The sequence below is a fragment of the Dipodomys merriami genome, unplaced genomic scaffold (genome assembly GCF_024711535.1).
Source record: "Dipodomys merriami isolate MVZ:Mamm:240054 unplaced genomic scaffold, mDipMer1.0.p SCAF_388, whole genome shotgun sequence".
Taxonomy (NCBI): Eukaryota; Metazoa; Chordata; class Mammalia; order Rodentia; family Heteromyidae; genus Dipodomys; species Dipodomys merriami.
In genome coordinates, this window is record NW_027205470.1 from 415,571 (window position 1) to 432,499 (window position 16,929).

The following is a 16,929-nucleotide window of genomic DNA, read 5'->3' on the forward strand; positions in this document are numbered from 1 at the left end:
CCTCTTGAGCCACAGCACCACTTCTGGCTTTTTTTTTGCTTATGTGGTGCTGAGGAATCGAACCCAGGGCCTCATGCATGCAAGGCAAGCACTCTACCACTGAGCCACCTTCCCAGCCCCAATAACTTTTTTTTTAAGTTAAATCTGTTATTTAAAGAGATTTAAATCACAGAATATAGTCAGAATCATGCTTAAAGTTTATATTCTGAATTATATTCAGTTAAAATTGAAAGTTTCAGATCAGCCATGCCAAGTGATTTCTAGTTGGGATCATGACTTTTTTTTTATTGCAAATTCCTTTATAATAGAGGAGGGATCACAGATTTTTTTTTTTTTTAAAGAATGTTGGGAAGAGAACAAAGCACAAGGTGTTTAGGTAATAAATTTGCATTTCTTCAAAAACTCAGGTTCCCAAAACTACAGGCGAGAGTTGACGCTGTTGTTAATCACGTTTTGGGGGCTGCGGTGGTGGCTTCAGTGAAGGGCCCAAGGTGGCCTAGAAAGGCGAGTGGGACACAGAAGGCCCCTGTTACAGAAAAAGTCTAGTATTTTTCCCACTCATGCATCAAATATAATGGAGTACTTTTGGCGGGGGCCAGTCCTGGGGCTTGTACTCAGGGCCTGGGCACTATCCCTGAGCCTCTTGCTCAAGGCTGGGGGAGCATGACTTTTGAAGAATGAACTCTTGCATTATATTTGCAAACTAGGAAAAGAAATACCAAACAAGAAGAAGGAAGGAATAAAGCATGTGATTCAATGAAATTGACAAGAAAAAAAAGTTATGAAACCAAAAACTAGTTCTTTGAAAAGAACAATGAAATTGCTAAGTATCTAACCTGAATGACTAAGAAAAAGAAATGTTATTCATTCATTCATTAGTAGCAGGGCTTGTACTCAGGGTCCCAAGTGCTCTATTTTTTCACCCATAGTTGGTGCTCTATCACTTGAGCCACACTTCCAGTCTAGCCCTTTGGCTAGTTAATTGGAGATGGAGATGGACTTTTTTTCCTGTGCTACCTTCAAACTTCAGTCTTCAGTCTCTTGAAGTAGCAAGGCTTACCGGTGTAAACCACTAGCATCCTGTTTGTTTTTTTTGGACGGGGAGAGGAAGATGGTGTTACAGTACTGGTATTTGAACTCAGAGCCTTGTGCTTGCTAGTTAGGCACTCTACGTCCTATCCAAGAAAGTTTCCCAAAATTTTGCTTGGAAGCTCAAATTTTATCACTGGCAATAAATTCTCTGTTATTTCCCTCTTTTTTTTTTTTTTTTCCTGCCAGTCTTGAGACTTGAACTCAGGGCCTGGATACTGTCCCTGAGCTTCTTTTTTGTTAAGGCTAGCACTCCACCACTTGAGTCACAGCACCACTTCTGGCTTTTTCTGTTATGTGTTACTGAGGAATCAAACCCAGGGCTTCATGCATGCTAGGCAAGCACTCTACCAGTAAGCCACCTTCCCAACCTCTTACTTTTCTTTCTTTTTTTTTTTTTTAAATTTTTTTATTGTAAAGATACTATACAGAGGGTTACAGTTACAAGGTAATGAGTACACTTCCTCTTGAACATTGTTACCCCCTCCATTGTTTTCCCCCTACCATCCCCTCCCTCCCTCCCTTCCCCGAGGTTCTTTTTTTTTTTTTTTGATTGTGATTAAGTGATTACATAATTTCCGGAAATTCACAGTATTGTGGAATAATGATGCTCATTTAAAGTCACAAGTTCATTCTAACTTTCCTGGAGCAAATTGTCTATCACAGTCTGTAATATATAACGGTGCTCACATGTTATATACCATATATGTGATCAGCAGCATGGGGATATTTGGTAGTGGTTCAACCAGATGAGTGGGAGTTCTTTGTTTCTTAAGTCCTGTTAATTTTGTCATATCACCTAACATTTTGGATTTAGCATCCACTTATCAGGGAGACCATGTACTGTTTGTCTCTTCGTTCTTGGCTTACCTCACTCAACATGATTCCTTCTAGCTCCATCCATTTCCCTGCAAATCCCATTATTTTGTCATTTCTAATGGCTGCATAATATTCCATTGTGTATAAATACCACAATTTTTGGATCCATTCATCTGTGGCCAACCTCTTACTTTTCTTAAATTATAGGTTTGCTTTATTTATTTCCAAAAAGTTAGTCATATTTTCAGATCTTTATAAGCATAGCTTATTTTGTTAAAATAATGATAACAAATAATAATCAGTTTACCTTAGAACTGAAACTATTGCCAAACTTTTTTTTTGGCGGGGGTGGGGGGCGTGGGGGGAGGGGGCTTGAACTCAGGTCCTGGAGCTGTCCCTCAGCTTTTTAGCTCAAGGCTGCCACTCTATTACTTGAGCCACAGCTTTACTTCTGGCTGTTTTTGGCGGTTAATTGGAGATAAGAGTCTCACAGACTTTCTTGCATAGGCTGATTTGAACCATGATCCTCAGATCTCAGCCTCCTTAGGATTATAGGGTGAGCCACTGGCACTTGGCCCAACTTAATTTTTTTTTAAAGTGGTCATCATACTTTTTTGTTTAACATACAAGACTTTTTAAAGAAAGAATCTATGTAAGGATGTAGATTAAAAAAGTATTTTTACCATAAGAACATGGTGGCTAACAATACAGGGGCCACTAATATAGTCGTATTGGCAGTTGGTGCCACTGCTTTATTGGTGCCAAGGCACTATGAGTGTCACCTACCAGTGCTTTTGTACCATTGCTATCTCTCTTAGCATGTGTAATGCCATTTATTATGTATGAATGGACAGATTATTGGAGTCTTCAATCCTCCCCCCCAGGATATTGGTATTCATAATTCTTTTTTAATCCTTTGTGTTGTAGATGTTACAATGCTAAAAACTGGTCTTCTCAAGGAGGAAGAGGAAGATGATCAGGCAGGCAGTAGTCACAATCTACCACTTGTAACATCCCAAAGGCCATTTTATGATGGGCCCATGCCAACTCCCCGACAAAAGCCCTTCCAGTCAGGTTCTACACCCCTACATCTTACTCACAGATTCATGGTAAGCCTTCAATGTACAATCAAGTTTTAAAATAGCTTTTCAAGCCAAGTGGCAGTGGCTTACTCCTATAATCCTAGCTACTCAGGAGGCTGATTTTGGTTTGAAGCCAGCCTGGACAGGAAAGTCCATGAGACTTTTATCTCTAGTTAACCAGCAAAAAGCTGGAAGTGGAGCTGTGGCTCAAGTGGTAGGTGGTATCTTTGTATGGGAAAAAAAATCTCAGGGACAGTGCCCAGGCTTTGAGTTCAAGCCCCAGGGTAGGCACACACAAAACACAAAAGTGTTGTTTGCAGTAAAGGAGGAAGGGGCAGGGAAGAAGGGGGAGGAGGAGGAGGAGGAGGATAGCAGTGTAGGGATTTTTTTTGTTTTTTTGTTTTTGTGGGGGTTTTTGTCAGTCGTGGGGCTTGGACTCAGGGTCTGAGCACACTGTCCCTGAGCTCTTTTGCTCAAGGCTTGCATTTTACCACTTTGAGCCACAGCTCTACTTCTGTTTTTTGGTTAATTGGAGATAAGAGTCTCATGGACTTTCCTACCTGGCCTGGCTTTGATTGTCAGATGTCAGCCTCCTGAACCACTGGTACCTGGCCAGTGTAGTATTTTTAAAATGCTAAAATAAATAGGTATATATGGTCATATATATATATTAGCTGCCTTGCCTAAGAAATATACATAAAAGTATGTACTTTCCCATGAATAAAGAATATTAGTCATTGTAAATTTCTTGTACAATTGTAGCTCAATTGGTAATAATTTTACTCTTGTTGCCTAAAACTATAGTTTGATGTGATAACACCCGTAACTTAAACATTGGTATAGTATGAATTGTAATATTATTAATTGGTAGTATTATAGTTGCTAATTCTAAAAATTTCAGCCTTTCTTAGACTTCAATCTTATCTATTTGTAGGTATGGAATTCTATTGGAATTATTCGTTGTTATAATGATGAGCAAGACAATGCCATAGACGTAGAGTTCCATGATACCTCCATACACCATGCAACACACCTATCAAACAATTTGAATTATACAGTAGCAGATCTTTCCCATGAAGCTATTTTGTTGGCGAGTGAAAGCACTGATGAACTAGCAAGGTAAATTCAATATTATGAAAGAGAGTTCAGCACTGTTAAGTTGTTAATTATATTTTTTAAATGAAATCCAGAAGGAATTTTTGGTACATATACCAGCACACTCATAATACCTCCGAATGTGTCTGTTTTCTCTAATTGTTTCCTCATGACATTCTCTAATTGCATACCAAAGCAATGTATATAAATTGTAATATGAGATGTGGAATTACTTTCACATTGTTAGTGCTGTTACTATTATAGATTCGTTGACAATGGAATACAGATGATTAGAAAAAGAAAGTTCCTTCTAGAATCCTGTTCTCAGATATAAGTACTATTAACAGTCAGATGCATATCTTTGAAGCCATATTAGTATGTTATGAATCTTTTTAAAGTTTACTGTATTGCAGTATAATTTATATGCAATAAAATGTACTCATGTATAGTTTTGAGTTGACAGATACGTATATATTGAGGTATGACTACTGTAATCAAAACAGATTTTTTTTTTCCTACTATACTGGGGTTTGAACTCAGGGTTTTATGGATGGCATTCTATGATATGAGTTATACTCCCTAACTCCTTTTTGTTATTTTTTAAAAACAGGGTTCTATAATTATGCCTAGGCCAGTCTGGATGGCAATCTTCTAACTTATACTTCCCCCTTATTGGGAAAATAGGTATATACTACATCAGCTTTTTACTGGCTAAGATGAGATCTTCTGATCTCTGTCTCCAGAATAACTGTTAGAATATACTGATGTGTGCCATCATATAATATTCTTTATATTTTAAGTAAAATCTGTTTTCTCTTATTGTTTTGTAGTTAATTCATTTCTAGCTTTAGAACTGATGATGTTTTTCCACTATAGATTATATTTGAAATCACTTTGAAAAAGAAATTTTTTTATGTATCTTCTTTATAGCATGTACTAATTATACAAAAGAGTTTCATTGTGCTATTTCTATGTTTGTATTGTGTACTTTGATCATATTCACCCTTTCTGAGAAAGTAATTTTAAGAAACATTTCCAAATATTCTATTTATCAATTGCTCTTTCTCTTGACGCTTCAGATTCCTTTATATGTTTTAATAGGTAGGTAAGGAGACAGACAGAAAAATAGATGTAGATATAGAATTTTTTTTGAAAAAACACTTCTCATTTTTTATATTATAAATTTCTCTTTTTAAACTTATTTTATTGTGGACGCCTTGGGCTTTGACAGATCTCTTTTCTTGATACATTTGATGGATTTTTACCATCTCCCAGGTAATTTGAAATTAAAATATTTCTGATGAGATATATTTGTTCCTTGTTGCTATAATGGTCCACAATCTAGGGGTGTTAGTCACTTGGGAGTTAAATAAGTTAAAGTACCCAGTGGCTTAATGGTTTTATGTATTTCATTTTAAGGATAATTCATGGGGCTGGATTGTATAGCTCAGTGATATTGCAGTTGCCTAGCATGCTGGAGACAGTGGGTCTGCCCCAGCTCAGGGATAGGAAGGAAAGGAGAAGGAAATTGAGAGGTCATAATTATTAACTTGGATTGTTTCTGTCTTGTTTAATTTTTAGCAAGCTTCACTGCCTACACTTCAGCTCTTGGGATTCAAGCAAAGAGTGGATGGTAGATATGCCTCAGCATGAGGATATTGAAGCCATTTGTCTTGGTCAGGGATGGGCTGCTGCTGCCACTAGTGCCTTACTTCTTCGATTGTTTTCTATTGGCGGTGTTCAGAAAGAGATCTTCAGCCTTCCTGGGCCTGTGGTATCAATGGCAGGACATGGAGAACAGCTTTTAATTGTTTTTCATAGAGGTAGGATTTTTTCCTAGTTTTATAATTTGACTAGGACCTTAAGTAAGATGGAAATTACTTGAGCTTTTCTGTTGTTGCTCTCTTTTTTTGGATGACATATACACCTCCTTTTGCATTTAGTGTTTGCATAAGTGAAGTCTTTGCAGAAAATTCTGATGTATTTACTAATAGTAGTAAAAACAACATCTTATTTGTAGACTGTATTAAAGAGAAGATTTCAAGATGGAGTCTGGTTATTTCCATGGTTAAACCTTATCCTTTGGCAAGCACATCTTTCAGAGTTTAAATGTCTAAAAGATAAAGCATTCTTTTAGTATGTAAGATCAAACAAAACAACCACAAAAAGCCAGAAGTAGGGGTTAGAGTCGTGGCTCAGTAGGTAGAGTGCTAACCAATGACCCAAAGTATCAGGTACTGAGTTTGAGTCCCTGTCTCAGACCTTAAAAAAATAACGAAAAAGCTCAAAGTAGAGTTGTAGCTCAAGTGGTGGAGCACCAGCCTTAAGTGAAAAAGCTCAGGGACAGCACCCAGGCCATGAGTTCAAGCCCCAGGACCAATATCAAAAAAAAGTCTGTGGACAATATTCACTCTTAGATTTCGTTTTTCTTTAGTATTGGTTAGAGCTGTAAATTGGCATTATGAGATATAGGACAAACGTAGTTTGAGAAACTACTCTGGAATTTTATAAAAATCCACAGTTATAAATATATCTGTGGTCCATGACTTCTAAGTTGGTATCACCAAGACCTATCTTACTCTATCTCCAGTATCAAGCATCCAATTGAAATCTGAAAATGGAGGGTTTTTTTTTTGTTGTTATTTTGTTATTTCTGTCATTCATGGTGCTTGAACTCTGGGCCTGGGCACTGTCCTTCAGCTCTTCAGCTCAAGGCTAGCGCTCTACCACTTGAGCCATAGTGCCACTTCTGGCTTTTTTTGTGTATGTGGTGCTGAGGAATGGAACCCAGGACCTCATGCACAGAAGGCAAGCACTCTACCACTGAACCACCTTTCCAGCCCTGAATATGGAGTTTTAATAGTTGGAACTTAACTTCGTCATCATAAAGCCCTATTGCTTTTCCTTCTAAACTTGCTTTTTGCATAGTTTCTTTATTTTAGTAAATGCCTAACAATCCACTTGGTAAGGCCAAACTCCATCAATAAAGTCTTTCATCATGTCAATTCTTTTTTTTTTTTTTCAAATTTTTTATTGTGATTAAGTGGTTACATTATTTCCCAAATTTCACAGTATTGTGGGATAGTGATGCTTAGTTAAAGTCACAAACACATTCTAACCTTCATGGAGCAAATTGTCTGTCATGGTCTATAACATTTATGAGTTCTATGAGCTTTGTGATACACTTATTCCACATTGAGTGATATACATTTGTTTTGTTTTGCATAGCATCAGCTGTTCCCTCTTTCCTACTTGTTCCCTCTCTTCCATCGCTGCCGTTGAGTTGCTTAGTTCATTTTGGTCAATGTCCAGTGCAGCTGATGGGTCCCACTGTTGTACTGATTCCCTATAGTTCTGTGTCGTCCTCCTGGTTTCCCTCCAGTATGCATATATATACATGTGATCAGCAGCATGGGTTTATTTAGTAGTGATTCGACCAGATGAGTGGAAATCCTTTGTTTCTTAAGTCCTGTTAAATTTGTCGCATCACCTAACATTTTGGATTTAACATCCACTTATCGAGGAGACCATGTGCCGTTTGTCTCTTTGTACTTGGCTTACCTCACTCAACATGATTTCTTCTAGTTCCATCCATTTCCCTGAAAATGCCATTATTTTGTCGTTTCTAATGGCTGCATAATATTCCATTGTGTATAGATACCACAATTTTTGGATCCATTTATCTGTGGTGGGCCATCTGGGTTGTGTCCATATCCTGGCTATTGTGAACAGTGCTGCAATAAACATGGAGGTGCATGTGTCCTTGTATACTGGTTCCTGTTGTTCAGGATAGATACCTAGAAGTGGTATGACTGGATCATAAGGGCGGTCAATATTTAGCTTTCTGAGGACCCTCCAGACTACTTTCCAAAGTGGTTGTATAAGTGTACATTCCCACCAGCAGTGTAATAGAGTTCCTCTTTCTCCGCATCCCCTCCAGCATTTGTAGTTGGCTGACTTGAGGATTTGGGCTATTCTGACTGGGGTAAGGTGGTATCTCAGGGTTGTCTTTATTTGCATTTCCTTCACTACCAGGGATGGTGAACATTTCCTCGTGTGTTTCTTTGCCATTTTTATCTCTTCTTCTGAAAAGTCTCTCTTTAGTTCCCTTGCCCATTTAGTAATTGGTTTGTTAGGTTTGGGAGGGATTATTTTCTTGAGTTCCTTGTATATACTGGATATTAACCCCTTGTCTGATATACTGCTGGTAAATTTTTTTTCCCAATAAGTTGGTTGTCTTTCTAGCTTGGTTGCTATAGCTTTAGCTGTGCAGAAACTTTTTATTTTAAGGTAGTTCCCATTTGTCGAGTCTCTCTCCAATTTGTTGTTGACCCTGGGACTCTGTTCAGGAAGTTCCTTCCTGTCCCTATAAGTTCAAGTGTCTCTCCTACTCTGTCCTGCAGTAGTTTCAGAGATTCAGGTTTGATGTTAAGGTCTTTAATTCATTTTGAGTTTCATCATGTCAATTCTATGAAATAACACATTCCAACTATGGCTCATTTTATTTCCTGTATTTACACGCTAGTCCAACCTGTATGTTATATCTTAGACTATCATAGTAGTCTCTTAACTAGATTTTCAACGTCAAGTTTTGCCTTTTAGCATCTATCCACGTGGCTGCTTGGGTGACCTTTTCAAAACAGGTCATTTCCCTCTTCTTCAATCTTTCCTGACTTACTAGAATAACAGTTACACTATTTATGGTAGATGGCAAGTTGATCTACTGTGATCTGTTGCACAATCTGATCTACTGTGATCTGTTGCACCATCTGGCCTCTACCTGTCCCTTAAACTCATCTTTTGCCCCTTTCTCTCATTACCGTATTCTTGCTATTCTGGCCATTTTGGTTTTGAGTTGAACTCTCTATACCTGCCTTAGGACCATTCTGTTAAGCTGTTCCTTCTACTTACTACAGTGTGCCTTCCCCTAACATTTGCATGGCTAGCCCCACATTGTAATTTGTATATAACTTAAGTTTTCCTTCCTTCCTTCTTTTCTTCCTTCCTTCCTTCCTTCCTTCCTTCCTTCTTTCCCTCCCTCCCTCCCTCCCTCCCTCCCTTCTGTCTTTCTTTCTTTCTTTCCTTTCTTTCTTTCTTTCTTTCTTTCTTTCTTTCTTTCTTTCTTTCTTTCTTTCTTTCTTTCTTTCTTTCTTTCTTTCTTTCTTTCTTTCTTTCTTTCTTTCTTTCTTTCTTTCTTTCTTTCATTGTCTGTTGTGGGGCTTGAACTTAGAGCTAAGTAATGTCCCTGTGCTTTTTTGCTCAAGGCTAGTGCTCTACCACTTTGGGCCACAGTGCCACTTTCAGTTTTCTGATGATGAATTGGAGATAGTCTCATGGACTTTCCTGTCAAGGATTGTTCAAACTGTGATTCTCAGATCTCAGCCTCCTGAGTAGCTAGGATTACAGGTGTGAGCCACTGGTGCTGGCTTAAATTTTGCTTTCTATTTAAAGACTACCTCTGACTTTCAAAGATTAAAGCAATACTCAGTCTAGCATTCTGAATCACAGTAATATTTTATTCTTTTGTAGAGTTTTTTACTCTTCTGTTTTTCAAAATTTGTCTATCTTTCCTTCCCTGAATATGAATATGAAAACAATGATATTGCTGGCCATTGTAATTCTTTTGCCTAGACCAGCCTGTATGTTCTCTGTAAATGTTTCTGGAGTATATTATAACCACTTACAACTACTTCATATAAATAGTCCAGGCAACATACTATTCTGCTTCTAACACCTAATTACTGCCTTATGTGGTTTAACCATAAAAACAGTGTAAGCATTTAAAACAAGCATTTAAATCAATTTACAGAAAATAATTTTGTCCTCATTTTAGCTGAATAACCTTCTGATGTATATATGTACTCCCTCTCTAGGAACAGGATTTGATGGAGATCAGTGCCTTGGAATTCAGCTGCTGGAGCTGGGGAAAATGAAAAAACAAATTTTGCTTGGAGACCCTCTTCCTCTTACAAGGAAATCCTACCTGGCATGGGTGGGATTCTCAGCTGAAGGCAAGATAAACTTATTTCTGTATACTAAAGACATTTTAAAAAAGAAAATCATATTGTTTTATTCCTAATTTATTTCTTTAAAGCTGCATTCATTACATTTTCTTTTTTTTTTTTGGTTGGTCGTGGGGCATGAACTCTGGGCCTGGGCGCTGTCCCTCAGCTCTTCAGCTGTAGACTAGTGCTCTAGCACTTGAGCCTCAGCCCCACTTCTGGCTTTTTCTGCTTATGTGGTGCTGAGGAATCGAACCAAGGACCTCATGCATGCAAGGCAAGCACTCTACCACTGAGCTACCTTCCCAGCCCCATTCATTACATTTTCTAAAACTAATGAATTTTAATATGTTGGCAGAATTGGAAACCACAGTTGTTAGGTAAAATGCCATTTTATTTACAAAATCTCATCATGAGAAAACTGAAAAGAAAATTTTTGCTGTAATGTACACATGAATGTACATATATGTAAATATGTTTGTATAACATTGATATATACAAATGCATGTGGAAGAGATATAAATCATTGGTAAAGTTGTCTTTTCCAAAAAATTCTACACACAAAACTTAGGAATGTTTTAGAACTGTACTGTCCATTGTAGTGGCTGTTGAGCAGTTCAAAACTGGGGCACAACAATGGTGGAACAAAGGGTGAAAAAAATGCAACATTGGTTCTCATTAGATGCTATGTTGAAAATAAACTATACTACTTGTGGGTGGGAATTGGAGGGGAAAACTGGGAGAAAGCGAGAGAAGGGATGACATTGTCCAAAAAGAAATATACTCTTGAGGCTGGGAAGGTGGCTCAGTGGTAGAGTGCTTGCCTTGCATGCATGAGGCCCTGGGTTCGATTCCTCAGTACCACATAAGTAGAAAAAGCTGGAAGTGGCACTGTGGCTCAAGTGGTAGAGCGCTTGCCTTGAGCTCTTCGAAGAGCTGAAGGACAGCGCCCAGGCCCAGAGTCCAAGCCCCACGACCAACAAAAAAAAAAAAAAAAGAAATATACTCTTTATCTGACTTACATAACTGTAACCCCTTTACAATAACAATAGAATGCTATAAAAATGTGGCTAATCTGAATTGAGATGTTATTAAGTATAGAATACTCTGAAATGTAAATATGAAATAAATTTAAATATGAAAATATATTTGAAAACAGTCTTTTATATTGATTGGTAGTATTTTGAATATATTGGATCATATAAAATATATTATTCAACTATCCCCCTCCCTTTTTTAAAAAAATGTCGCTATGAAATTGAAAATATTTGGGGGAGGGAAAAACTGGGAGAGTGCTAGGGAAGAGATGACGTTGTCCAAAAAGAAACATACTCTTTACCTTACTTGGGTAACTGTATCACTCACCTCTGTACATCACCTTTACAATAACAATTAAAAAATGAGTGGGAACAACCCATATATCTGATAAGAAAAAAATGTATTTTTGGCTTGCATGATGTTTCTGCTAGACATTGCTATAATAGACTCCTTTTTATAGTTTTTTATGACATGAATGTATAGCTTATTTTAAAGCACCTGATAATCCTTGCTTGAGGGCTTCAATATTTCTGTTAAGAGATTCATGCCCCTTGTTTTTATACTGTCTATTAGGAAATTAGTCATTATGGTTTTAATAGAATCATTGTTCATAACCTCCATTTCTGTAATTTCTTTTACTAAGTACCAGTCAGATCCAGACCCCAAGGAAACTGACATTTGCAGTAAGAGGATTATGAAGCCACAGATAAGAAGGGGTACTTACGTAATTTGCCATGTATTTGCTGCAGTGTGCAGAGAAGGTGGAAACAGTGATGTACTGGTTTACCTTGGAGCTGGGGAACATGGTCATGAGATCACAAGAGAAGAAGGAGAAAAATAGCATCCAAGTCATATTTCTTTAATCACCTCATACCAAGTTCTGCTCATTTTACAAGTCTTTCTTAACCAGAAACTTTTAGATGTATGTTTAATATATTTAAAGCTAATACTGGCTTAAAACTAATTAGTGTTGTTTTCCAGCAGGTGGCATGGTTTTCACTGAAACTGTTAGATTTTTCTCTTTATTTGAGTAAAGTTTAGTTATGTCAATTGTAGTTTCTTTCTTCAGTAGGTCTTAACTCTGGCTATAAAATTTTACAGGAAATAACCTTGAATTATTTGCCTTTTTTTCCTTTGGAAATGGAAATGAGTACATGGTATATATTATTTTTCCCTTAGCATGTCTTTTTTTGTTTTGTATATATTTAAAAAAAAATTTAAATTGTTATTATAAAGGTGATATACAGAGGAATTATAGTTATATAAGTGAAGTAATGAGTACATTTCTTTTTGGACAATGTCATCCCTTCCCTTTCTCTCCTAGTTTTTCCCTTCCATTGCCACCCACAAGTTGGATAGTTAGTTTTCAACATAATGAGTACTACCGCTGCATTTGTTCACCCTTTGCTTAGCGTGTATTTTTGAAATGAGCTTAATTTAACAAACATATCTTCAAGTGATTTTTTTTGTTGTTGATATGCAGGCACTCCCTGTTATGTGGATTCTGAAGGTTGTGTTCGAATGCTTAACAGAGCATTTGGTAATACATGGACTCCTGTATGTAATACACGAGAACACTGCAAGGGAAAATCTGATCACTATTGGGTGGTTGGTATCCATGAACATCCCCAGCAACTGAGGTGGGCTATTATAAAATGGATAAAGTTGGCTTCTTTTATTTTTTTGTGTTTGTTTTGTTTTGTTTGTTTTTGCCAGTCTTAGGGCTTCAACTCAGGGCCTGGGCCCTTGACCCTGAGCTTTATTTGCTCAAGGCTAGCACTACCACTTGAGCCACAGTGCCACTTTCGGCTTTTTCTGTTTATGTGGTGCTGAGGAATCGAACCCAGGGCCTCATTCATGCAAGGCAAGCATTCTACCACTGAGTCACCTTTCCAGCCCCTATAAAATTATTTTATTTATCAGATCTCTTTACTACATATGGTGTACACTTTTAGGAAGGGAGAATAGGAAATAGTAGATTTAAATACAGCATTAAAACACAAAGAAAACACACTAATACTGATGCAGTTGACGTGTGTTTGGTGTGTGTGCACGTGCATGTGAGTGCTTGAACTCAAGGCTTAGATGATGTCCTTGAGCTTTTTTTTTTTAATCAAAGCTAGCTCTCTACCACCTGCCCACAGCTCAGCTCTACTTTCAGCTTTTTAGTAAATTGGAGATAAGAGTCTCATCTCCTGCCCAGGCTGGCTTTGAACTGCAATCCTCAGATCTCAGCCTCCTGAGTAGCTAGAATTACAGGTGTGAGCCATGGATGCCTGGAGAAGTTGACTTTTTAAAAGCACTTTGAACTTAGGCACAAGTGGCTCAATTGTAAAGTCTGCAAAAGTCCACCTCCAGAATAACTAGCAAAAGGCTGGACTGGAGGTACAGTTCAAATGATACCCTGATAGCCATAAGCATTCTGAGTGAGCATGAGGCTCCTGGGTTCAAGCCCTGGTACTACCAAAAAATTACTTTGAATTTCTTTCCGCAAGGCTTTTGAAATGTGTTTGTCTTTCATGTTAGTTATTTATGTGATACTTACTGAACAAAATAGAAATAAAGTTTATCAATATGATTCTTAGCATCATTTCAGTCACACAGGAAAAGGAGCTTTAGTTAAGTCCAATAATGCCTCTGAAGGTTTTCCTATTTCTTTCTTTCTTTTGTTTGTTTGTTCTGGGACAGGGGTTTGCTCAGCTAGCATTCTACCACTTGGGACACACCTTCTGCCCAGAATAATCCATACGACTATTCTGCTAGGGCTAGCTTAGTGTCTTGATCTTCTAGGCCTCAGCCTCCTGAGTAACATAAGCGTGTAGAGATATTTGCATCTGGTTAGGTTTTCCTCCTTTGATATTTGATATCCTTTTGGTCTAAAAGAGTGTTAACTAACATCATGTATATAGTTGATGAAAGAAGAAGCCTCTTTTCATGGAGTTATAGTCTGATCAGAAAAAGTTAACAGAAACAAGTAAAATAGTCATCATTACTTTGGATTAATTTTACTAATTAATTTGACAAGATTGATGATGGAAAATAACAGGGCACATCCTAGGTGAGGTAGTCACGGAAGAGTCTCTACATTTATGATGGGACTTTGCACCAGGCACTGGTGGCTCACACCTGTAATTCTAGCTACTCAGGAGGCTGAGATCTGAGGGTTATAATTTGAAGTCTGGCCAGGTAGCAACCACCAAAAAGCCTGAAGTGGAGCTATTGCTCAAAAAATAGCTCAGGGATAGCACCCAGGCCCTGAAGGCAAGCCCCAGGAGGGGCACAAAAAAAACCCCACAGAAATAGAACAATGGAACATTGCTGGGAACACTTGGTTAGCATGTGCTATGCTTGTTTTAATCCTGAATATACATGATCTGTGTGTGTGTGTGTGTGTGTAATATGTAATTTAGGGCATTGAAGATAGAGAGTCTGTTATAGAAGAATGGAGTAAAAATGGTCCATGCAGAGTGAACAAAATGTACAAAAGCCTTGAAGTTAGAACTATACTTGAGGAATAGGAAAAGATATCAAACATGACTGTAGTATAAGAAGAAAGGGATATTTTTCTAAGTTCTTAGGTTTCCTAAGGGTTCTGAGTTCAAGATGACATCAGAAAGTTAGAAACAGTTGGTATTATAGGTCATGCTAGAGAACTTTGTATCTAGAAGTCATGTATGGGCTTTGTGCAGGGGTTAATGTAATTTGGTGAGTGATATGGAAAGGAAAGTGCATATGTAGTAAATGGATTAGAAGAGTTAAGACTGTAAGTAGGGAGATTGGTTTTATTTTTTTTTGGGTCCAGTCGTGGGGCCTGAACTCTGGGCCTGGGCACTGTCCCTCAGCTCTTCAGCTCAAGGCTGGCGCTCTACCACTTGAGCTACAGCGCCACTTCCGGCTTTTATTTTTCTTTTTGCATATGTGGTGCTGGGGAATCGAACCCAGGGCCTCAGGCATGCAAGGCAAGCGCTCTACCACTGAGCCACCTTCCCAGCCCCGGGAGATTGGTTTTAAACTAGAGGATCAATCCATTCTTCTAGGACTGTTTGGAAACAATGATTGAGGCATTAGAGATAGTTGTGTTATTTATAGAAATAAGGGAGTTGGCAAGGAATTCCCCCTTGATATTACAATTTGAAATGTGAGAAATACCCAAATGGAGATACCAAGAAGTTATTAAGATACAAGGTTTAAATTCAGAGGAGAAATTTTGGCTGGAGACATAAATTTGGGAGTTATCACAATATATAAGGTTTTTTAAGCCAGAGCCTAACCCTAAGAGGTTATCATCAATATTTAGAGGTTAGATATTGGAGGAGGTTTTGAATTAGCAAAATGATAAGCTAAAGAAGTATGAAAATGCTGGGCCCCTGTGGCTCATGCTTGTAATCCTAGCTACTCAGACGCCTGAGATAAGAGGATCGGAGTTTGAAGCCAGCCTAGGAAATAAAGTCTGTGAGACTCTTATTTCCAATTAACCACTAGAAAACTGGAAGTGGTTCTGTAGCTCATGTGGTAAAATGCTAGCCTTGAGCAAAAAGAGCTCAGGGACAGCTCCCAGGCCCTGAGTTCCAGCCCCATGACCAACAACAACAAAAAAAGAAGTATGAAAAATTGCCTAAAGAAGGTCATATCACAGAAGCTGTAAAGACAGTTTCAAAAAAGCCATAGTACATTAAGTGAAATACAAATTCTCTCACATATATGGAAAAATGATTACTGTTGCTCAGTATAAATACAAATCAAACCAGACTACAAATAATTATTTACATCTTACCAGATGAGAAAAATCTGAAAGTTCAGTAATACTTTTGAGTGATTTGACTGAGGAAATACTCTAAAACAATAATAGGCTTATAAATTAGTAAAAAGTTACTCAGCAGTATTTGGTGGCTTAAAAATCCATCTTCCCGCCTTCCCGCCTCGGCCTTCTGAGTACTGGACTACAGGTACAGGCCACCATATCTGGGTATGAGTGAAAGACTGAAGGTTTTTTTTTTTTTTTTTTTTTTTTTTTTTTTTTTTTTTTTTTTTTGGGTCCGGTCGTGGGGCCTGACTCTGGGCCTGGGCGCTGTCCCTCAGCTCTTCAGCTCAAGGCTAGCGCTCTACCACTTGAGCCACAGCGCCACTTCCGGCTTTTTTCTTTTTGCTTATGTGGTGCTGAGGAATCGAACCCAGGGTCTCAGGCATGCAAGGCAAGCGCTCTACCACTGAGCCACCTTCCCAGCCCTGAAGTTTTTTTTTAATGAACATTTATTAATTTCTTTCAGTTATATGTACCACAGGATGAAATTTTAAAAGAAAAGCAATATAGATACCTTTGTTTATTCATTTAGTGCTGCTACTGGAGCTTGAACCCAAGGTCTGGGTGTTATCCCTTAAGCTTTTTCACTCCAGCCTTGTGCTGTACTACTTGAGCCACAGCTCCACTTCTGTTGTTGTTGTTTTTCCTGGTTAATTGGAGATGAAAGACTCATGAACTTTTCTGCCTAGGCTAGGCTAGGATCTTCAGCTCTCAGCCTCCTGAATAGCTAGGATCACAGGTGTGAGCTAAGGGTACTTGGCAGACCTTTTATTTAAAACTGGAAAATAGACATTTTTACCCGTTATAATAGGTAGAAATAGTTAAAAATAAATTTCTTGGTTCACTACTGAGGTTTTAACTCAGTGACCAATTTCTTATTTGGCTTTTTTGTGTAAGACTAAAATTATACCATTTGACCCACACTTCCACTGCTGGCTTTTTTACTGGTTAGTTGGAAACAAGAGTCTCACTGATTTTTCTGCTTGGGCCGGCTTTGAACCGC

At 38.0% G+C, this 16,929-nt stretch overlaps 1 protein-coding gene across 2 annotated transcripts in view; it reads left to right on the plus strand.

Annotated features, from left to right (window-relative positions):
* Positions 1 to 16,929, plus strand: part of LOC138805126 (WD repeat and HMG-box DNA-binding protein 1-like) — a 65,565-nt gene that overhangs the window by 22,270 nt on the left and 26,366 nt on the right. For both annotated transcript variants that reach the window (XM_069989722.1, XM_069989723.1), the window contains exons 12-16: positions 2,836 to 3,017; positions 3,925 to 4,109; positions 5,667 to 5,908; positions 9,959 to 10,096; positions 12,609 to 12,765. In XM_069989722.1, coding sequence (XP_069845823.1) covers positions 2,836 to 3,017; positions 3,925 to 4,109; positions 5,667 to 5,908; positions 9,959 to 10,096; positions 12,609 to 12,765 — 904 coding nt within the window. The remainder of the gene's footprint in view (positions 1 to 2,835; positions 3,018 to 3,924; positions 4,110 to 5,666; positions 5,909 to 9,958; positions 10,097 to 12,608; positions 12,766 to 16,929) is intronic.